Source organism: Eptatretus burgeri, chromosome 7 (assembly GCF_056783735.1).
Source record: "Eptatretus burgeri isolate ZD-2024b chromosome 7, Ebu_testis_v1, whole genome shotgun sequence".
NCBI classification, from domain to species: domain Eukaryota; kingdom Metazoa; phylum Chordata; class Myxini; order Myxiniformes; family Myxinidae; genus Eptatretus; species Eptatretus burgeri.
In genome coordinates this window covers 89,938,751-89,961,491 of record NC_140967.1, presented here as the reverse complement: position 1 = coordinate 89,961,491, position 22,741 = coordinate 89,938,751, and the positions used below count along the sequence as shown (strand labels likewise).

At 44.1% G+C, this 22,741-nt stretch overlaps 1 protein-coding gene across 6 annotated transcripts in view; it reads right to left on the bottom strand.

The window, feature by feature from the left end:
- NELFCD (negative elongation factor complex member C/D) overlaps nt 1–22,137 on the bottom strand; it is a 29,350-nt gene extending 7,213 nt beyond the window's left edge. Inside the window, exons 1-14 of one of the 6 annotated variants that reach the window (XM_085889522.1) lie at nt 21,961–22,127; nt 19,679–19,779; nt 19,458–19,567; nt 19,195–19,304; nt 14,906–15,013; nt 12,903–13,055; nt 12,648–12,778; nt 12,161–12,326; nt 9,445–9,579; nt 8,560–8,699; nt 7,741–7,855; nt 7,537–7,632; nt 5,377–5,517; nt 5,041–5,170 (exon numbers count right to left, since the gene is read on the bottom strand). In XM_085889522.1, the coding sequence (XP_085745648.1) occupies nt 5,041–5,170; nt 5,377–5,517; nt 7,537–7,632; nt 7,741–7,855; nt 8,560–8,699; nt 9,445–9,579; nt 12,161–12,326; nt 12,648–12,778; nt 12,903–13,055; nt 14,906–15,013; nt 19,195–19,304; nt 19,458–19,567; nt 19,679–19,779; nt 21,961–22,026 (1,702 nt within the window). In that variant the 5' untranslated portion in view covers nt 22,027–22,127. Of the gene's footprint in view, nt 1–5,040; nt 5,171–5,376; nt 5,518–5,579; nt 5,622–7,536; nt 7,633–7,740; nt 7,856–8,559; nt 8,700–9,444; nt 9,580–12,160; nt 12,327–12,647; nt 12,779–12,902; nt 13,056–14,905; nt 15,014–19,194; nt 19,305–19,457; nt 19,568–19,678; nt 19,806–21,960 lie in introns of those variants that run through there. The other 5 variants (XM_085889521.1, XM_085889524.1, XM_085889526.1 and 2 more) reach the window with 5 other exon arrangements.
- Between the last annotated feature and the right edge of the window lie 604 nt (nt 22,138–22,741).

Genomic DNA, 22,741 nt, shown 5'->3' with positions numbered 1-22,741 from the left:
GCAGCAGCAGCATGGCCATGAAGAGTTGAACAGAACTGTAACAAATTAATCTACTGATATATTCTCCGCCAGTCTATGTCTGCCCATCTGGGCGGGGCTTCAAATTCAAATCGCCGCCATATTGATTGCTCAGTGTCGGTTCTCAGGCCTCTGGTGTATATGAACTGCGGTGAGTTGTCTGCATGAGTGCTGTAGTTATGCAAATGGGTGTATGTATGGATATTTGGAGACACGAGCATTTCCTGAGAAGAATAAAGTAAGTGGTGTGCTTGTGCGGTCTCAGGTTTTGATTTTAAGAAAGTTTTAACATTTTGTATGTTTTGAGCCTCAAGGATATGTTGGCCACAATGGATGTTTACAAATAAATGGGCCGAAATTGTTTGTTTGTTTTTTCCCCAAGCAAATAATGCATTCCATTACATGCCTGACATTAAAAGCTTTTTGATTCTATAAAGAATGAAGATGAATGTTTTGAAAAATCACATTTCAAAATAGTTTTTAATGTATCTGTTTGGCATGATGCAAGGAGGAGGGTGAGGAGAGAGAGACAGAGAGAAGGGTGTGGGGGGGGTGGGGGGGATAGGATCTTTGCATATTGTTTGTCCCATTTTACATCGTGCGGATGTTCCGCAGATACCAGCAAGTAATATTGTTGCGAATCTGGAAGCCATGAGCTCACAGACATTCAGGTTCCTATAGCTCAGTTATTTCGATAAGTAAATGTGGATAGATAGCTCCCTTTCCCTAGTCTAATGGGTGAATAAATGTACTTGCGCTGTGAGTTACTTTGATAGTCAAGGTTCTTTTATATTTCCACACCACCATCAATGCCAGCATCATCTTCCCCTCGCTCTGCTCGACGCCATTGTCTACGTGTGTTCGATCACGTACGGGGCGGAGATTTCCATCGCCTCAGATCGAGACTCTGCCCAGGAGGGCAGGGGCGTGCCCAATCAGGAATCTCAGCACCTCAGGCTGGCTCCGCCTTAGCCAGATAGAGTGTTCGGCCCCGGCCAATCGGGAGGCCGCGACGAGTCGTCCGAGAACGAACCGTCCAATGAGGAGGTGAGTGGCGAAAAAAGGAGGTCTCTCGTGCCTGAGCACAAAAGGAGGGGTGGTCTGGACGAAAAAAGGGGGAGAGACGGTGTGCTCGTGGCAGCAGGTTTCGTGAGTTCGGAGGATCGTGTGTGAGACATCCCTGGCAGTTTCTAACCTGGCATCCAGGGCCAGTGAGTGGTCGACGAGCGCCCTGCAGACGGTTGTGGTGGCGGGTTCGAGTCCCGTCCCCCCAAGATCGCGAAGACCACACGAGGTGGAAAAGTCTGAGACAGGCCTCAATAAAGACCGCTTTGGGACCGATTCTTTTTAGTGTGTGTGTGTGTGTGTGTGTGTGTGTGTGTGTGTGTGTGTGTGTGTGTGTGTGTGTGTGTGTGTGTGTGTGTGTGTGTGTGTGGCGCCAGTCCAATAAGTAGGAAATTGTACAAGTGCCGTGCTGTACATACGTGCCTTTCTATATTCGGATAACTCTGTTCTTACGTGCTCCCCTGCCCCATTATAAATAAACCCCACGTGTTAAATGTATTGGTTCGTTTTTGTCTTTCTTTTATTAGGTCAACACGGTGCGTGTTGGAGAAGTAGCCAGGCTGGTGCCGCTGTAAAAGGGATATTTGGACCGACGGGACTTTGGTGACCGTCCGCTCGGGTCACACACGGTTCGAGTACGCGAGCGGCTCATTCCGTACGGGTGCCGTAGAGGGTGAATTTCCCCGGTAGTTTGGACCACGTGGGTATTTAGGTAAAATGAAGTTGGCAATCGACCCTACCCCACGTGGTCGACCTATTGGCGAACTTCGGTCCGATAAGGGACCCGTACTTCTCGGAGTTTTCCGAAAAAGTACGATCTAAATTCCGGGTGATCGGCGGAGTCGACCCTACGGCTCCATCTAGCGGTCGTGCTCGTCACCGATACCCGGCCACGCAACAATATAAACCCCAACGTGCCATCGGAACCATGGTGGACTTCCACATAACTTATCCTTTCGGTCAGAAAACACAAAACAGAGAGAAAGAGTGAGAGCGAGAGAGATGGACGACACCAAAAAAATACTTTGGCGCAAGCCCTGCTCGCATGCAGTCTTAATGCTGCTCAAGCCGGTACACTGCGGTCCGGGGTACACTGCGGGGGGGGGAGGGGGAGGGGGGGTCCATGCCATTCCCTCCCTCCAATCCTGGGAATACCATGAGCTACCACCAGTGCATCATGAGCAATCAGGAACACAAAGTATGCCAAATGGGCATGAGAGAGAAACGCAGCAGCCAGGAATCCACAGCCAGCAGCAAACACCTAGGAGAATGCTATCATGGCAACCACCAGATAGAGAGAGAACACGTGAGCCCTTGCACTTTTATAAGCCCATGCAGATGAGGCCTTCAGGACAGCGGTGGCATGCTCCCATTGGCTGATCAGCAGGTGGGGTGGGGAGGAGGGATGGAGAGTGGCCCAACCTACTTCGCCGGGTGACCTTTTCCTCACCGAAGCCACTTGGTCTACTGACTGCTGCGAGTTGTTTTGATTGCTTCCAGTTGTGGAAAATTACATTTCGACACACACTGGGAAATGTTGCAGAATTTCAGGAGGAGGGAAAGGCAGGACCAAGATACAAACACCTGGGTGAGGGAGGATGACAGCGTTCTCTTTAATTACAGCACTTATTGTAATGTGCAGTATGAAATAATTATTCTAATCTATTCCTATTTTACCCCCTCAGCAGGATCATCAAGAATAAAAATCTGTTCCTGTCAAGCCTGGAGAGAAAGGGGTTTGAACAAGTGAATGATGGTTCGTCCATGGCTACCAGATACTTTTCCTACAGAAACACTACTTCAGGAAGCTAAGAACTGTACATTCACACTTTTTTCATTCTCCCTCCCCCCCCACTCCACCCTTCTCTCATTTCCCTAAAATCTTTGATCTTCCAAAGCCCTCGGTAACAATCATTTGATTTATCAAAATAACGGTTATCTGTGGTATATACCGGATCGTTTTTGCAATATCTTCCTGAATCAATTGTGCTGTTGTTTATGGTTGGTCGACGAGACCAAGCCAATAACAAGTCTCCTTTATAAATTTTTATTCCATTTTTTGCAGCGTTATACCCCATTTGGCCTGAACAGGATAGATGATCCCATTTTATCCCATGAAAACACATTACTGCAGAATCTTTTCACAATTCAATGATTACAAATATGAGGTTGATGAAATGCAATGTGAAAAGTTTACGTTTGTTCAGTATCAAACACACATTGCTGGACCCCATCCCACATATAATAAATTCAAATGGAGCTCATCCTACATGTATTGGAGAGTCTACCTAAAGGAAACAAAAATCAATCTGATGAAATGTCTTTAATAAAAATAAAACGCGTCCATACAAAGTTAGGAAAGTGCGGGAATCCAGAGGAATGGCACACCAAAGGTTGCCACGAAGCATATATATGATAATAAAACAAGATCGGCCTTTTATTTACTCAGAGACAATTTAACCAAACAAATCCTCCCTCCCCTCCCCCAAAGTAAGATTAAATGCTTGCATACAACCTGAAAAGCTCATGTTCTGAATACAATTTTACCTGATGAAGCAAATAAGCAACGTTTCACTGGGACAATATTACACCTGCATCCTACTAGAAAAACTAGAAAAAGCAATCAGAGACTGCAGTCCCTCACCAGGACTTATTTGGTGTGGTGTATTTTGTTGCGGCAAATAAATGGAAGGATGCCAATTCCAATGAAAAATACTGAATGAAAAGGTCATTGATTGCAAATGAAAGGTCTAAATGGTCTAAAGAACAAAGGTATCAATATTTGAAAAAGCCCAAAAGCATGTAATCAGTCAACAGGGTCTTAAGGGTGTATTTTAAAGTCTTAATTGTCTCGAGGGGTCTTAAAAAAAAGTGTCCAAGCAGGGTATAAAGGTCGAAAAAGTACGTTCCAATAGTAAGTAATTAATAGACATACATTCCAATTGAGATTTAATTAATCGACATAGTACTCACAGTTAATGAGTATTTAATAGACCGACACAAGTTCCAACAGCATGTAATTACACTCACGTTCCATTATCGTTATTATCATTTTCAATATTGTCATCATTATCATTATGTACCATTATCATTATGATCATTGTGTACCACAATCATAGCCTGGTGTTGGCTTAGCGGTTTGGGTGGTGGCGTGGGATCCTCGGGTCCTGAGTTCGAGCCCCGTTTGCAACTGAATTAACACCAGGAGGCTAACTCAGCCTGTCATCCTTCCAAGGTCGGTGAAATGAGCACCAATATACTGGTAATAGGGACACTGCATCAGCAGCATAGCCGTGCCCTAACCAATGATGCAACCAGCATCCAAAAAGGCTGTACACGATGGGAACCACTATCATAATCAGTGTTATTTCAATAGTATGTAATTAAGAGACATACTCATGGTCAGTACAGACAGACAGACAGACCCAAATACAATCCCCTCTCCTCTGGCGTAGATAATAAGACAATTCTCTGTGGATGTGTGCTTCAGTCCAATAATTGTAGTATTGAACACGGTTGGGCCAATTTCCACCAAATTTTGCAAATTTGCTGAGGGTACACAGGATCAGGTCATGGTCACAAAATAACCTACCCCCCCCTCCTCCCCGGTGAGGGTGGAGAAACTTACGATTTTCGCCTGTACACATGGCACAGTGCAAGTGGTTTACTGAGCCCTGCTGGAGAGAGGGGCGATTACGAGCCAAGGCACAAGATATATATTTCCCACCGCCCCCACCACTGACACACTGGTTGCCAGTTTTTTCAGAAGGGCGCAGGTGTTTATAGTTATATTAAAATAAGGCAATTCTCTGCATGTCTGTACATCCAATGATTATAGAATTGAAAACTCGCTCTGGGAGGGAGTGGGTATTACGAGTATTACCAAATGTGGAAAGTACACCTTGTATTTACATCAGCCAAAAAGCTTTGCTCACATGACATGCTTGGCACACTCACCAATGAAATCCGCGACCGGGTCACACTCGCCCTCAGGCTTGATGGTGCCAGCAATGCTGTCATTCTCCAGGATGGGCAAAAAGAGGGATACAAAGTCAGGGGTGTATGGTGGGGCCACCATATCCAACACCTGCATGCAAGTAAGATAATGAAGCAGCTGACACAGAATGCATTAGTTATTGAATGAATGATTAACTAAACACAAAATAAGTAATTGTTGTAAAGCTAAACATAATACTGCAGGAATTTCATTTTCAGGCAAGCAGTTGATAGAGGTTAAATCTACATGCCAACCATGACAATGAGACTCCTAAAGACCAGATTAAGGTGGCATGCCTCAGTGACGAAGTGCCGGATGAGGGATAGGTCGGTGTCTTGCTTGTCCAAGCACCGTCGAATATACGAAACCACAGGCAAGACACACCCTCTACTCAAAAGATGCACCATGCGGTCTAAAAGCGTCTTCTTGAGCTCCAGCTGCAGACAGTAGTAAGTGGAGATTCCACGGTTCAATACCGAGTGGAGAACACGCTTTTTCAATCCCTCAAGTTTCATTATTTTCTCCCAGGTGTTGACATTGACTAGGATGCCAAAAAAAAGTGGATGTCATGAGGCTGTGCTAGACACATACCATATGATAATGAGGACATTATATAACACAATAAGAAAAAGAGTAATCAGAGATTGCAGACCCTCACCAGGACTTGTTTTGTGTGGTCTTTTTTGTGTGGCATTTGTGTACTGGTGTTGCATAATAAGAGACAAGCCTGGTGTTGGCTTAGTGGTTAGGGTGGTGGCTTGTGATCCCAGGGTCCTGAGTTCAAGCCCCGTTGGGCCACTGAATTAATACACCAGGAGGTTGACTCAGCCTGTCATCCTTCCGAGGTCGGCAAAATGAGTACCAGTGTACTGGTAAGGGGGACACTGCATCAGCGGCATAGCCGCGTCCCAACCAATGATGCAACCAGCAGCCACAGGCTGCACTCGATCGAGGAATAAGAGACAAAACTAGAACTGCCACTCATAATAATAATAATAATAATAATAATAATAATGGAACTGTTATGTAATAACTGCTGGCAGTGATGACCAGGAACCAAGACTTCCCGCTTTGATCGGCCACCTGACACTGACCCATGACGTTTTTTTATTATTATTCAATTTAATTCAGAATGGGATAAAAAAAAATTCAATTCAAATAAAATGGAAGACCAAATAGGTACAGTTCTGCATTGGAGGAATCAGAAGGAACCCAAACAAGCAAAAAGCAAAGATGAAGTCATCAGGAGGAACCTGAAAAAAAAAACAATAATGATAAAAAAAACAAAAAGAACCCAGATCAAAAAATTAAATCATTCTGGCTGCCAGACCATGTGGCTGATCAAGTTGAAATTTAAAAATTGTATTCCCCATCATTACTAGATCATAATTGTGAAGTTTCACATCGATTGATTAAGCGGTTCCAGAGAAAACAATATTTAATATTTTTCTTAACTCCAATATGGCAACCAAACCATGTCACCGATCAATTATTCCATCCATTGGGACCATACTCTGTGCAGAGCGTTGGTGCTGCCGAAGCAGTCTCCTTTGCCATTAAACAGAATCCTGGACGGGTCGCCTCTCCGACACAAGATACCAGAATGCTGGCACTCATTTTGCCGACCTCGGAAGGATGACAGGCTGAGCCAACCCCATCTGGTTTTAATTCAACAGCTGAGTGGGATTTGAATTCAGGGTCATAGGATCCCAAGCCCACCACCTTAACCATTAAGTCAACACCAGGCATTATCAATTATTCCTTAACAAAATTATATACCCATGCCTTGGGGAACATTTGTGTGGAGTTTCCCTTCGATCTGCCCAGGGTAAATCCAATATGGCTGCCAAACCATGTGACCTATGACGTCATATGTGTGAACCTTTTGTTCTCATGGATAGGCGGTCATACGTGTTAAGTTTCGCCTTGATCTGTTCAGCTATTTCAGAGAAGAAGATATTTGAAGGTTAAAAAAAAAAGAATATGGCTGCCAAATCACGTGACCGATGACGTCATCTTTTTTTGGTGGACCATTTTATCCCTAGACGACCCTCAAAATTTTTCATACTGATCAGATGTAGCATTCTACATATGCAATTATGACGTCATAACAAAAATCACACTCAATACCCATGAGGAATACTTGCTATGTGCCGAGGTTCAATTTTTTTTCCTCAGTGCGGTTTCAGAGAAACAGAGGTCCTAAGTTTTTCCGTTTTTTCAACGTGGCTGCCATACCACGTGACCTATAATGTCGTAATTAGCAAGAGAACACTCTACATGAGTAGTCGCTCCTCTGGTGAAAATTTCGTCTCAACCTGACAAGCGGTTGCGGAGAAAAACACGAAAGTTCTGTGCGGACAAACAAACAAACGCATGCAAATGTAACACTCCTTCGGCAAGGGTAATTAGCCTCCCCCAACCCCCACAACCAACCAAAGGAAGAAAGCATTCACCTGTTCCATGACATCCAGTTGGGAATGCTCAGTCTCAAACAGCTTCGTCAGCAGCTGGAGAACCAGTGGCTGCATCAGCTGGTGGCATGTGCTGATCTGGATGCAATGGACAGAGAAACAAAGGAGAGATTCATGGATGAGATCCCACAGGATCAGTACACAGCAGCAGTTCAAGCAGCTGAGCAAATCCCAGGCCCCGTGTACCTCGTCGAGAAGGGCGAGGTGTACTGGCGTATGATCAGTTTGTAGCTTGAAGTAGCTTGGCTCAGAGACTGTCCAGTCAACCCAACGCAGTACTCCAACTGCTACCACAGGAAAACTAGCAAAAGGCGAAGCACTTAGGGTACTTTGATGTACAAATACTGTCAACTTGCATGTACGTGTCATTCCCTTAAAAGGAACTTCAATGCACCAGGCCATTAGGCCAATGTGCAATGGTTGCTAACCTATGATTGTTTGCCTGTGCTCCACCTTTTTCAAATGCTGACCGTTACAAGGTATTTGTATTCATGTGTTCTACCCGAAGCAGTTTATTGGCAAGGGTTATACTGTGTGGTTTGTCATCACCTTCCCAGCAGTAGCTCGGGCAGGAATTTGGAATTCGTTAATGGTGCTGGCGATAGTTTGCCTAGTCTTCATGAAGAACACCGTGGATCTTTAACGTCCATCACCGAATGTTGGCAGACAAGATGCCCAGTTTAACGTCCATGCGAGAGACGGCACACACATTGATGATAACCCTGCCTGTGAAACCCCAGGGTGACACTTTATAGCTGAGTCGGGATTTGAACCCAGGCTAGACAGCCTAGAGGTGAGTATGCATACCTCCAAGCCATCCTGTCAGCCACATTACAAGGTAGAGAGCATTTATAAAAGAACTCTAGTGAATGAAAGGTGGGAGAGGGGGAGAGAAAAAAAAAACACAAAAAGGTGATAAATAAATATAATTGGAAAAGAAAAGAAAGGGGGGTGGGGTGGGGGGGAGAGAGAGGAATGGAGACATGAATGGAAGTACAGGATTACCGTATGCACTGATATAGCGTGGCAAGCTCGGCGAGCAGCTCTGAGGAACCTTTGTTTTCATTACAGCAGAGAACATGTGCAGTCTCGATGGCTTTCGACGTAGTTTTGAGCTCATCTTTGTTTATGTTCACACGTTTGTTCTGTCACACAACAATAACCTCACCACTACAGAAGAGCGCACACAATACTTCACAAAACTAATACACCAATCTCACTTTCAACAGGCCATGCCATCGTATTCTTGGGTCTCGCATCTCACCAATTAAAATGCGGTTTGAAACACAGAACTCAAAAATTAATTCATTAACGTGAGGGTCATTCTTTATTTCTGTTTATTCAATTTCAAACTTGTGTTTTTCCAACACCGACTGTCTCACCATTAGCTTCCTGGAGAATATCCAGTGAAGAATGAGTATGGGTAGACTCTTTAGCATTCCTTTCTGAGCACACAACTCATGATGCTGGGATCCCATGTTCAAATCCCAAGCATTGCCTACCAATGTCCTTGTAAGTTTATGTACGAGGACAGCAACGTCTCCCATCCTCGTTCTACATTTGTGTACAAATGTCCTCTGCAAGCCTTTGCTCACAGTAATATTTAAAAAGTAATAATAATCCTACAATTCAAAAATAAAACAAAACATCCAACAATAATAGGTCACTAAATTAAAAGGGATTTGACCTGCCTGCTCATTCCATCCTGCCCAGTATTCATCACCCACAAATCCCCCAAACATGATCTCACCTGCAACGTTAAATAAACTTTAACTAAAAGTCCAGCTTCAGTACACGAGGTTCAAAACAATTATCGCAGAGTAATGAAAGCAAATCGCAAATTACGATCTGTTAGCGTGTGCCCGTTAAACATCAGGTCCTCTTCCTCACCTTCTTCCACGTTTCCACGACGCTGGTGGTGTACGCCAGGATGTAAATGTACTTGTGCTTATGATCCGGATTCACTTTAGCACCAGGTTTAAACAGCGTGTGCATAAAGAGGTCCAGAAAAGCAGGAACTCTTACCTGCAATAACCACACAAAACCAATTCGCCACGACCTAGCTTCATGACACTCAGCCTCACTCTGCCATAGTGGGCTATATGGACAATCAAGGTGCAGTCATGCAAACCAAAAGCATCTCCATTCAAGGAATGCCACAACCGTTGTGGGCGTTTTCACTTGCATGTCACACCAATAACTCGTGGGATTGCTCAGAGTAAATATTTACTTCATTCCTCCTTACCCACCCCCCCCCCCCATTCCCTCAGCAATATACAATTCCATCACATGGATCTGCATGGTTCCATTATCTTCACTAACCAGCTTATGTGGTCTTGTTGCTGTTCGTTTGTGTGCAGCACAGAGCATCGCTGGCCGAGTGCCTGGCTGTGTCCCTGATGGAATGCCCTCTGCTGGTTAGGGCAGGAATTTGGAATTTGGCCATGGTGCCGGCAATAGCTAACATACTCTTCACGAAGGACAACATACGATGTTTAACGTCCACCAACTAATGTCGGCAGACAGGAATCCTGTTTCACGTCTATCCGAGGGACGGCACACAAATGAAGAATCACCCTGCCTGTGAAACACTGAGATGACGGTTTATAGCTAGATCGGGATTCTAACCCAGGCGAGACAGCTGAGAGGCGAGTGTGCATACCTCTAGGCCATCCTGTCAGCCCGATACTATGAAGACTAATATAGTGGGGAGAACAAGTATTTGACACACTGCCGATTTTGCAGGTTTTCCCACTTACAAAGCACGTAGAGGTCTGTAATTTTTATCATAGGTACACTTCAACTGTGAAAGACGGAATCTAAAACAAAAATCCTGAAAATCACATTGTATGATTTTAAAATAATTAATTTGCATTTTATTGCATGAAATAAGTATTTGATACATCAGAAAAACAGAACTTAATATTTGGTAAAGAAACCTTTGTTTGCAATTACAGAGATCAGACGTTTCCTATAGTTCTTAACCAGGTTTGCACAGACTGCAGCAGGGATTTTGGCCCACTCCTCCATACAGATCTTCTCCAGATCTTTCAGGTTTTGGGGCTGTCACTGGGCAACACAGAATTTCAGCTCCCTCCAAAGATTTTCTATTGGGTTCAGGACTGGAGACTGGCTAGGCCACTCCAGGACCTTGAGATGCTTCTTACGGAGCCACTCCTTAGTTGCCCTGGCTGTGTGTTTCGGGTCGTTGTCATGCTGGAAGACCCAGCCACGCCCCATCTTCAATGCTCTTGTTGAGGGAAGGAGGTTGTTGGCCAAGATCTCACGATACATGGCCCCATCCATCCTCCCCTCAATACGGTGCAGTCATCCTGTCACCTTTGCAGAAAAGCATCCCCAAAGAATGATGTTTCCACCTCCATGCTTCACGGTTGGGATGATGTTCTTGGGGTTGTACTCATCCTTCTTCTTCCTCCAAACACGGCAAGTGGAGTTTAAACCAAAAAGCTCTATTTTGGTCTCATCAGACCACATGACCTTCTCCCATTCCTCTTCTGGATCATCCAGATGGTCATTGGCAAACTTCAGACGGGTCTGGACATGCGCTGGCTTGAGCAGAGGAACCTTGCGTGCGCTGCAGGATTTTAATCCATGACGGCGTAGTGTGTTACTTATGGTTTTCTTTGATGCTGTGGTCCCAGCTCTCTTCAGGTCGTTGACCAGGTTCTGCCGTGTAGTTCTGGGCAGATCCCTCACCTGTCTCATGATCATCGAGGTTCCACGAGGTGAGATCTTGCATGGAGCCCCAGACCAAGGGAAATTGACTGTTATCTTGAACTTCTTCCATTTTATAATAATTGTGCCAACAGTTGTTGCCTTCTCACCAAGCTGCTTGCCTATTGTCCTGTAGCCCATCCCAGCCTTGTGCAAGTCTACAATTTTGTCCCTGATGTCCTGAGACAGCTCTCTGGTCTTGCCCATTGTGGAGAAGTTGGAGTCTGATTGATTGAGTGTGGACAGCTGTCTTTTATGCAGATAACGAGTTCAAACAGGTGCAGTTAATACGGATAATGAGTGGAGAATGGGAGGGCTTCTTAAAGACAAAACTAACAGGTCTGTGAGAGCCGGAATTCTGACTGGTTGGTAGGTGATCAAATACTTATTTCATGCAATAAAATGCAAATTAATTATTTTAAAATCATAAAATGTGATTTTCAGGATTTTTGGTTTAGATTCCGTATTTCACAGTTGAAGTGTGCCTATGATAAAAATTACAGACCTCTACGTGCTTTTTAAGTGGGAAAACCTGCAAAATTGGCAGTGTATCAAATACTTGTTCTTCCCACTGTATATACTTGCACACAAAATGCAATTATGGTTTTACGAACGCCGACAACAAACAAATCAACCACAAAGGAAGATAGAAGGTGAAGCAGAACAGCCAAAGATTCATTGGCGGAGTGAGTATATGAAGAAGATTAGAGATTGTGCTTTATGTATGCCACATTTTCATTATTACAGCTCAGCACTGCACACTGGTCCGACCTGCAGCTGGAAACGCACGATCAATGAATGACCTAATCCAAGGAAATTTGTTGCATCTTGCCCGGATGCCGTTTCAACACACCATCCTCTGCATGCTTACCAGCTCCACGGGTGGAGGGTCAAGGCTCGTGAACATCTTGTACAGGGTAGTGATGTCTGCTGGATTAAGAGCCGCTTTGGAGAGCATAGCTCCTAAAGCCTGACAAGCTCGGGGATATGCAGAGGCGTTGCCCAGCGCCAGTGTGATCTGGCTTACGTCATGCCCACTGGTTTGGAAACATTTACAGATAAAAGGCAGAATTGCGTCAGCGAGCAGTAAAAGTCAAACATTGTACAAAAATCCAATGAAAAAAAATTTGTTTTTAAACAAATAAATGAATAAAGTTTTGTCGATCAGGTTGGCATTGAAAAGAACTGTCCAGTTACAGCTACTTTGAGCAACAGTTACTATTGTTTGAGACCACAAAGAAAACTTTCTGCAGCATGTGTGCGGTGAACGCGGCCGTGGAAAGTGTACGCAGTGAACGCGGCTGTGGAAATGCGTCAAGTGAACACAATTGTGAGACTTGGAATGCAAGTTTTCCCACCGATCCTGTGCGTATCTTTGCACCTCCTGTGAGAGGCGCCGCAGTACAGAGCCACCTTGCTCTTCTTGCGCCAACAGAGTCAGTATTGCCTGCGCAAACAGATATGTGTGTTCCCCGTGGCACACCATCCTCTGCAGGACACGAAGGTGGCAAGCATTGCCATGTGATTTTCAAGTGAAGGACCGTTGCAGATCATGTTTGAGCGAATGTGTGACGAGTATCAGAGAATAAGGGAGATCAACATTGATGGCTCACGGCAAATTCGGGCAAAGTTTTCTCAAGACTCTCCTCGCCACCATCCAGGATGCTGGAGAGTGAGGTGCGAAGCACGCGCGCAAACACCTCCAGTTGCTGGCAAGCTGTAGATACGCTCATTATCTCTCCCTGGTAACCCGCATCTGAGATGAGCTGAAGATGAGATGGAAAGCATGGTTAGGGCTTTGCAAACAAACACCCAAACAAATAAACAAGACGGCGACGTCGTGCAGAGCACGATACTTGCAAAGTCCATAAAACAAATTTGACCTAAAAAATAATTGGTGGTTGAATTCCATGACTCTTCTTCTTCTTCTTTCGGCTGCTCCCGTTAGGGGTCGCCACAGCGGATCATCCGTGTGATCCGCATAGTGATTTGGCACATGTTTTACGCCGGATGCCCTTCCTGACGCAACCCTGGTCGCCTCTTACGACACAAGGATATGGTACACCTATTTTAACCGGGGTATACACCGGCCCAGTATACTGGTACTCATTTCGCCGACCTCGGAAGGATGACAGGCTGAGTCAATCCCCTGGTGTATTAATTCAGTGGCCCAACGGGGCTTGAACTCAGGACCTTTTGGATCCCAAGCCGCTGCCCTAACCACTGCGCCATCACCAGGATATTGGTTGAATTCCATGACCTGAAATATAAATCCTCTTCAAATGTCGTCAATCAGATGAAAATTGAGGATTTTAGAAATCCCACTAAAGTAGTTGACCTTTGGCCTATGTTAGCCTTTTGACATTTTGACCTCAAAAACAATAGGCTCCTTCCTTATGACAAACTCTACCAGGTGATGAAGTTTCGTGAAGATCGGTTTAAAATTGTGACCTGTAGGCGATAAAGACAGACAACCAAGACAAACAGACAGAATAACAAAATCGACGAAACAATATAATTGAAAAATCTTTGATTTTGCAATAACAAACAAGAAAGATGTTGTGCATAGCATGATACTTGCAAATTCCAAATAAAGAATAGTTGCCATGGAAACAGCAATTTCGAACATGTGATCTCAAGTGTTTTACCTGATTGATTGTTATGCATAACAAATCTTACAACTGCGGCCTAATAGGTGTTTTACAGGTTTCTGACGGCCTCCACCTTTGACTACTTTTGTCCACATTTTACACAAATATACTACACATACCACAAATAAGCTGTACAAGTTTCAGTTTGAGATCTTGAAAAAAAACAATTGAGATATGGCAATAATAAAATCACAAAGGGCCCATTTGATTACAATGGGGTGGAATTGTTGTCATGGAAACCATTGACATCCACAAAATCAATCATTCTGATTTTGGTGAACCAATTCATTGACCCAATAGGCAAATGCAAGTCAATCAAATGAAAATTGGCGATTTTGTGACCCTGACCTTTATCCTTTTGACCTCAAAAACAATAGGCTTCCAGGTTTTAACGAGCTCCACCAGTTGATTAAGTTTCGTGAACATCAGTTTCGAATTGTGACTTGTAGGTGACTGACAAACAAACAAGCAGTCATAAACTGGTACTTACGAAATCGTCAACTTGACCTTTGACCTTGTCTAATAAAAGCTGTCTCTAGAGAAGGTAGCGACGCAAACCAGAAGTTTCTACGATGATTCTGTACCAAACCATTAAAAATCGAATGTTTGACCTCACTGTGACCTTGACCTTTGACCGATTTTGACCAAAATCTAATCAGCGCTAGCCATCACCCTCCTGAATCATGTGGTGTAATTTGATATTGGTAGCTTCTTCCGTTCGAGTTATCGTGCCTACAAACAAACACATAAACACACAAATAGAGGACGGACGTCATCAATATACTTACGGAATCTTTAGATTTCGTAAGTAACAAACATAGGAAACAAATATACTGTACTTGCAAATCTTCGATTTCACAAGTAATAAAGGTTGGCCACTGTGTGCCAGTACCAATACCAAATCACCTGTCAATAGAGAAAGTGGACAAAGCTGTGGCCTAGATGATGTCGACTCAAACACAAACCTTAACGGTGAAATTAAGCATGAGGCAATCAGGATGAGCCTCAGCTAGTTTGTAGAAGAGGTCTCGCCATGTGGCGTGCGCAATCATCTGCTCCAGCCAAGCCGGTGTCTGAATTGGGGAATATAGCACGGCACTCAGACTGGGAAACAGCATTGCCTTTCCCATCACTCGAGAAATTTAAGTACTAAAAGCCATGATCTACACTTCGGCAGGAAAAACAAACAAAACAAAAAAACCCGTGAGATACATATTTCATTAATAAAGCAATCATCATTCCAGACAAAGGTTCAGAGAGTAAAGTGGATGGAAATATAAACAACCGGAGGTAGATGTTCGCAATGGCCAATGATGAGGGAAAATTAGTGACCCACAAACAGGTCTATGATGAAGACTAACAGAGGAGGAGCTTGTACATTGTTATATACCGTATACACATAGGACAAGAACAGAGACATTAGCATACATGGTTTTACTTGAATCACAAGGACATTGGAAGACATTGGACAACTCAACATAGTACAGTAAAAGGGATCTGATCCTGGGATCCCATTCTCATAAACCATGTGCTTATATCAGAACACCAAACATGAATGGTACAACCCATGTACGACTGCATCAAAATGGGTTGGTAGGACAGTCACACTTGCCTCAAAGTCATCTAGTCTGGCTTTATATATATATATATATATATATATATATATATATATATATATATATATATATATATATATATATATATATATATATATATATATATATATATATATATATATATATATATATATATATATATATATATATATATATATATATATATATATATATATATATATATATATATATATATATATATATATATATATATATATATATATATATATACACATAATCTTAACCATAGAAATACATGCTGTGATGAACCAAACTAACATCTTAGGATTAAAAGTGCAGATTTCTTTAAAACGTTACGTACTTCCTAACGACCTTTGATGTTCACAATACTGAACACAAACTGGCCTTTGGTATTGATTTTTATATCATAGGGCCATCTTGGTAAACTTATTCTATGGTTATAAAATCAAGCTTATAGCTACCAGTAATTTGGTAGCAGCTTGGTAAATGCAATTTGTTACGTACTTCCTAACATTTTTGACCCAATCGTGGAAGTGAACCTAAAAACTGGTATGTAGTAATGATCCATGTTGAAACTTGCCATTTTAAATCATCACTTTATGCAGAAATAAAATGCTATTTAAGATGTTCTATCAGATGCATTTCTAATTTCTGGAATAAGATTTTGTAAGCTTCACTATGACTGAGGGAAATTTTGCAAAATCTGAGATTTTACACATTTGAAGGTGCCAAGATATGCAGGTCATAAGAAATGTACTGTTTTGAGGAATTGTTCTATTCTTATGTATAATGATGTATATCAAACAAAACATGCATTTTCAACCATTTTGGACAACATATACAATCATACATGTAACCCATTTCTAAAAAAATGAGCTATAAAAATGGAAAAAAAATAGCCTGTGTTTGGATAAAAAAACATGCTTTGTAAGCAACTATATCCATTGGACCCATAGCAAAGTATACATTTTCTGAAAGCACAGACACTTGGGCATTATATAACATTAAGATTGTTTATCTTCTTAAAACTGGGTTCAATTTCTAAGCTTTCTCCTCATTTAGGACCACAGTGTACACAATACCATGCTACAAGCCCCCAGCTATAAACCATCATCCTGGCATTTCACATCAATGTGTACAGTGGTCTGGTCTTCTTGGAGGTTCTTTGACACCAGGTTACACTGCTCACTATCTTGGAGTGTGGTTGGTGTCTGGTCAGAAGCTTCTGCGTTATTAACAAAATGACCAGGTGGTTCGCAGGTTTCATGTGAACGACCTTCTTATACGAAGGGCAACCGACATAGTGTATCAAACTCCAGTACATTTGGTTCCCACTTATTTACCTGGTCCATTTATCGTTAACTAGAAAAGGCTGAGAGTGGTGGATCGACATCTCTAAACGATTTATTACCGTTTCGTTGTAACTAATTAGTGATGGGAATTTTTTTTAATCTAGAGGAATCCATCACGAACAATCGTTCTGATGCTTATACAGGCAAGGCATTAGCCTTATGATGTACACCAACCAGCCAACCTCCACAGCAGGAGTCGATAGGGCAGTCGGTCCAACCTTCACCTTTCCTTCTACAAATCACAGTCTGATTGTCAATCAAGTTAAACCAACATATGAAGACCATCGAGAATAGAATCCAAGATTATCACGAATCGGATCAAACCTTGCTTGGGCATAAAGGTTAAAGAGCAACTTAAACACACGGATCCAGTAAAAATCGCGAACAATGGTTTTCAATGTCTGTGTTCACTTATGTCTTGACATAGCATTATTCCGATCGCACCACGTAGCGATCAAAATCATGCCCGCAATGCCAACGGACGGTGAACTGCCACCATAATCAACATGTGGGGTATCAAGAACGATGCCACACCATTCTTCTGAAAGAGTTGAGAAGTTGATGGAGCTGGCGAGGGGAAACCCTTGCCTCTAAAACCCAAGACTCCCAGAGCACAAGGATGCTCAAAAAAAAACTACACCATCTGGGTCTACATTGCTGCACCATCTGCGCTTCCTTTTGATGTCTTCTTTTTCTGCATTTCTTCATACGAGATGTTCACGCTGGGATAGTTGGTGATGCAAGGAGAAATGGCATTACGAGCTGTGAACCTGGAGAAGGCCTATGACACTGTGCCGAGAGAGAGAGGGTAATGGCGACACGAAGATGGATGGGAGTGCAAGAAGCAGAATTTAGGTAGATGGAAGGGGATGGATGCACAAGGGAACGAACGGAAAAGTTTTGGTTGGTCCTAGAATGTTGGAGGTCAGCGTAAACATCTGTTTGAGGCAGGGAAGCTCACGTTTATCATGGTGATGGATATGATAAGCAGGAGGGTAAAAATGAAAGGTATTTTGTAAGTGGGTGACCTGGCTGTTGTGGCAGAAAGCAAGCATGGACTGAAGATGAGTATGGAGAAGACCGAGGTGATGTGGGTCAGGCAGCAGAGAAAATAAATGAATATCAGGTTAGAGGGGAAGGAGATCAAGTAGGGAAATAGGTTTGAGTATCTGGGATGAACAGTGCCCGGGGTTGGTTAGTCAGAGGCAGAGTTGCGGAGGAGGATGCAGGTGGATGTGAATGTGCTTGGAGGAGGATGGAGGGAGTAATAGCAGACAGAAAAATATCAAAGAAATTGAAAGGGAAGGTTCTGACGTCATGTGTAATGCCGACTTACCTTTATGGTCTCGAGAAGGTGGCAATGAGAGAGAGAGAAAGAGGTTGCAGGTCTGCGAGAAAAACTGGGTCAGTGGGATTGCGTGAAGTGAAGAGGATGGATAGAGGGAGGATGGATGAACTGAGGAAGGAGATTGGTGTGCAGATGAGCTTGATGGAAGAGATTGGTAAAAAGCTGGCTGAAGTGGGCTGGACACTTGGTGCTGATGGGAGAAGAGAGAATGTCAAAGATAGAGGATAGGTTGAGGGAGTGAGGTAGGAGAAAAGGTAGACTACGGTTGAGATGAGAAGATTGTGTGTCAGTAGGGATATCAATAAGGTGGGGTGGTTGGAGAGTGGAGAGAGTTGACCGAGGACAGGGGGAGGTGGAGGTGGAAGAGCATCATAGTCAAGGCAGGGTAGGATATTGGTACTATTGGACCTCATCCCTTATAAAGGGAAGAGAGGAAGAAGAAGATTGTGTATACTCAATATTACCATCAAACTCATCGTTCAGCAGAGAGCGCTGCATCCTCGACATAGCTGGGGCCATCTTACTCGTTTGTGCAGCAAAAAAAAAAAAAAAAAACTATTTCCACACTTGTCACGTGCTTCATATCCGTATCCATGTATATATGAAGACAGCCTTAAATCGGCAAATAGATCGATGCACGAAGTTTCTTTGCTGCATTTGTATCGAATAACGAGGTGCGTAGAGGGTTTTCAGAGCTATCCCATAATGCAGTGCACGCCGTCACGTCGGTTGTATTCACTTCCAAGGCAATGATATAGTATCAGTAGCTCTACAACCCAGCACGTTTATCTCATGGAAGGTTATGCTAATTCTTTGGCCAGGTCAGCTCTCGTTAACCTTTTCTTGCTCATTTCGCTTGCTCACCAATATGCCCCCCCCCCAAGCACTGCATTATGGGTACTGAAACCCCTCTATAGTCGAGATTAAACACAAATGAGAGTTTGCAAGACAATTACCGCTCCTTCCTCCGTGAAAATGGAATCCGCCTTCCTCGGGTCAAAGTGTTTGATGAGCAGACTCTTCAGGTGGTTTTCCACCATCTCCTGCACCTGTTCTGGCTCCACACCTGCACATTTGTAATCGCAGGTACAATAGAGCAGAAAGACACCCGACAGACACGAGTCGCAGTCAACAGGATAAAAAGTGGACGAGTTCACGGGAATTACTGCAGGCTGAAATTTGAAAGCACGTGTGGGGTGTATTGCAGGTGTTTCGATACCTGTTTGGATGAGCCACTCCGCCAGCAGGTTTACCGTTTGAGCCACAGCGGTGTAGTTCTCACTGAGGAGCTGAATGACGTGCTCCGGAGAACCTCCAGCCTGGAAATACCTGTTGCGTGTCACACGAGACAGTGAGCCGATATTTAATGGAGATCTGCAAGCCTCTCGGGCTATTCGAACCGTGCGAGTTTAACAGTGGTAGAAACAAAAAAAGAAACACCTTTTCAAGGTATTGAAGATCGTCGGTTCCATGATGAAATCCCGGCTCGCAAACTTCTGCAAGCATTCCCTCTGCAGCTCAGCCTCATCTTCCATGGAGTCCTGGAACTATCGGTGTGAGCAGCAAACTGAGCATAATAAATAATTATACACGGTCCAAACGCGTTAATCACCGTAAAATACATACATACCATGTGAGAATGCTCGTCGGACTGTTCTGCAGTGAATGCTCGTCGGACTGTTCTGAGGTGAATGCTCGTCGGACTGTTCTGAGGTGAATGCTCGTCGGACTGTTCTGAGGTGAATGCTCGTCGGACTGTTCTGAGGTGAATGCTCGTCGGACTGTTCTGAGGTGAATGCTCGTCGGACTGTTCTGAGGTGAATGCTCGTCGGACTGTTCTGAGGTGAATGCTCGTCGGACTGTTCTGAGGTGAATGCTCGTCGGACTGTTCTGAGGTGAATGCTCGTCGGACTGTTCTGAGGTGAATGCTCGTCGGACTGTTCTGCGGTGAATGCTCGTCGGACTGTTCTGAGGTGAATGCTCGTCGGACTGTTCTGAGGTGAATGCTCGTCGGACTGTTCTGAGGTGAATGCTCGTCGGACTGTTCTGAGGTGAATGCTCGTCGGACTGTTCTGAGGTGAATGCTCGTCGGACTGTTCTGAGGTGAATGCTCGTCGGACTGTTCTGAGGTGAATGCTCGTCGGACTGTTCTGAGGTGAATGCTCGTCGGACTGTTCTGAGGTGAATGCTCGTCGGACTGTTCTGAGGTGAATGCTCGTCGGACTGTTCTGAGGTGAATGCTCGTCGGACTGTTCTGAGGTGAATGCTCGTCGGACTGTTCTGAGGTGAATGCTCGTCGGACTGTTCTGAGGTGAATGCTCGTCGGACTGTTCTGAGGTGAATGCTCGTCGGACTGTTCTGAGGTGAATGCTCGTCGGACTGTTCTGAGGTGAATGCTCGTCGGACTGTTCTGAGGTGAATGCTCGTCGGACTGTTCTGAGGTGAATGCTCGTCGGACTGTTCTGAGGTGAATGCTCGTCGGACTGTTCTGAGGTGAATGCTCGTCGGACTGTTCTGAGGTGAATGCTCGTCGGACTGTTCTGAGGTGAATGCTCGTCGGACTGTTCTGAGGTGAATGCTCGTCGGACTGTTCTGAGGTGAATGCTCGTCGGACTGTTCTGAGGTGAATGCTCGTCGGACTGTTCTGAGGTGAATGCTCGTCGGACTGTTCTGAGGTGAATGCTCGTCGGACTGTTCTGAGGTGAATGCTCGTCGGACTGTTCTGAGGTGAATGCTCGTCGGACTGTTCTGAGGTGAATGCTCGTCGGACTGTTCTGAGGTGAATGTTCGTCGGACTGTTCTGAGGTGAATGTTCGTCGGACTGTTCTGAGGTGAATGCTCGTCGGACTGTTCTGAGGTGAATGCTCGTCGGACTGTTCTGAGGTGAATGCTCGTCGGACTGTTCTGAGGTGAATGCTCGTCGGACTGTTCTGAGGTGAATGCTCGTCGGACTGTTCTGAGGTGAATGTTCGTCGGACTGTTCTGAGGTGAATGTTCGTCGGACTTTTCTGAGGTGAATGCTCGTCGGACTGTTCTGAGGTGAATGCTCGTCGGACTGTTCTGAGGTGATTGCTCATGGGACTGTTCTGAGGTGAATGCTCGTCGGACTGTTCTGAGGTGAATGCTCGTCGGACTGTTCTGAGGTGAATGCTCGTCGGACTGTTCTGAGGTGAATGCTCGTCGGACTGTTCTGAGGTGAATGCTCGTCGGACTGTTCTGAGGTGAATGCTCGTCGGACTGTTCTGAGGTGAATGCTCGTCGGACTGTTCTGAGGTGAATGCTCGTCGGACTGTTCTGAGGTGAATGCTCGTCGGACTGTTCTGAGGTGAATGCTCGTCGGACTGTTCTGAGGTGAATGCTCGTCGGACTGTTCTGAGGTGAATGCTCGTCGGACTGTTCTGAGGTGAATGCTCGTCGGACTGTTCTGAGGTGAATGCTCGTCGGACTGTTCTGAGGTGAATGCTCGTCGGACTGTTCTCAGGTGAATGCTCGTCGGACTGTTCTGAGGTGAATGCTCGTCGGACTGTTCTGAGGTGAATGCTCGTCGGACTGTTCTGAGGTGAATGCTCGTCGGACTGTTCTGAGGTGAATGCTCGTCAGACTGTTCTGAGGTGAATGCTCGTCTGACTGTTCTGAGGTAATTTACAAAATCATAAAAAACAAAAACAACATTTTAATATCCTTTAGGATTCCCCCACATTCCCTCCATTTCTCACTCTCACCTGTTCTTCACTGTCATCCCACGATGTACGAACACGAGAGCATCCAAACTCACGCTCTCCCTCCATTATAGAACGATTAACTGCCAGAAAACGCTTGAATCGTTCGTCATGACTTCTTCGTCAGACGAATCACGTTTTTTTTTCTGCTTTCCTTTGTAACCGCAACTTTGTTTTAATGTTAAACTGCAATATTCGATAAAAGACGGTTGATAATGAAAGAAAAGTATGCATTCACAAATCGCGGATTATTAAACCGCATCTTGCACCACCAGCCGCTACACCGCCTTGTTCAAAGGCTTAAAGAAAACAATGATGAAGATGGAGAATTAAAAAAAAAATCGTTTGCTTTCTCTTGCTGACAAAACAACTAGAAATATTTCTTTATATTTTGTTATTATTATCCATTTTAACCTCAATGCTACTTTAAAGAGATAGCACGACTCGGAAAATGCAGACGGTTTGCCTATTTCCGAAACTGGTACACCAGGAGCAGCTGGCTCGTGTTATTTTACTCTCTGGAGTATATAGATCATAGTAGATCCCGGCTCGGGTCCGTTAGTCAGTCGAGGACATGTGAATAAGCAAACACTGTAATGCTTCAAGAACGTGGAATTCCCTCCTTTTCAGTTTCCAGTTTAGTGTTAAACAGCATGCAGTAAATAAACAAGGACAAATGTGTCCAAGAGCAGCGTCCAAAAGGTTTTGTCGGCTAAAAAATAATATATATTAAAAAAAATTAAAAAAACAACAACAATTCCATTATTTCGTCACGTGCCTTGAT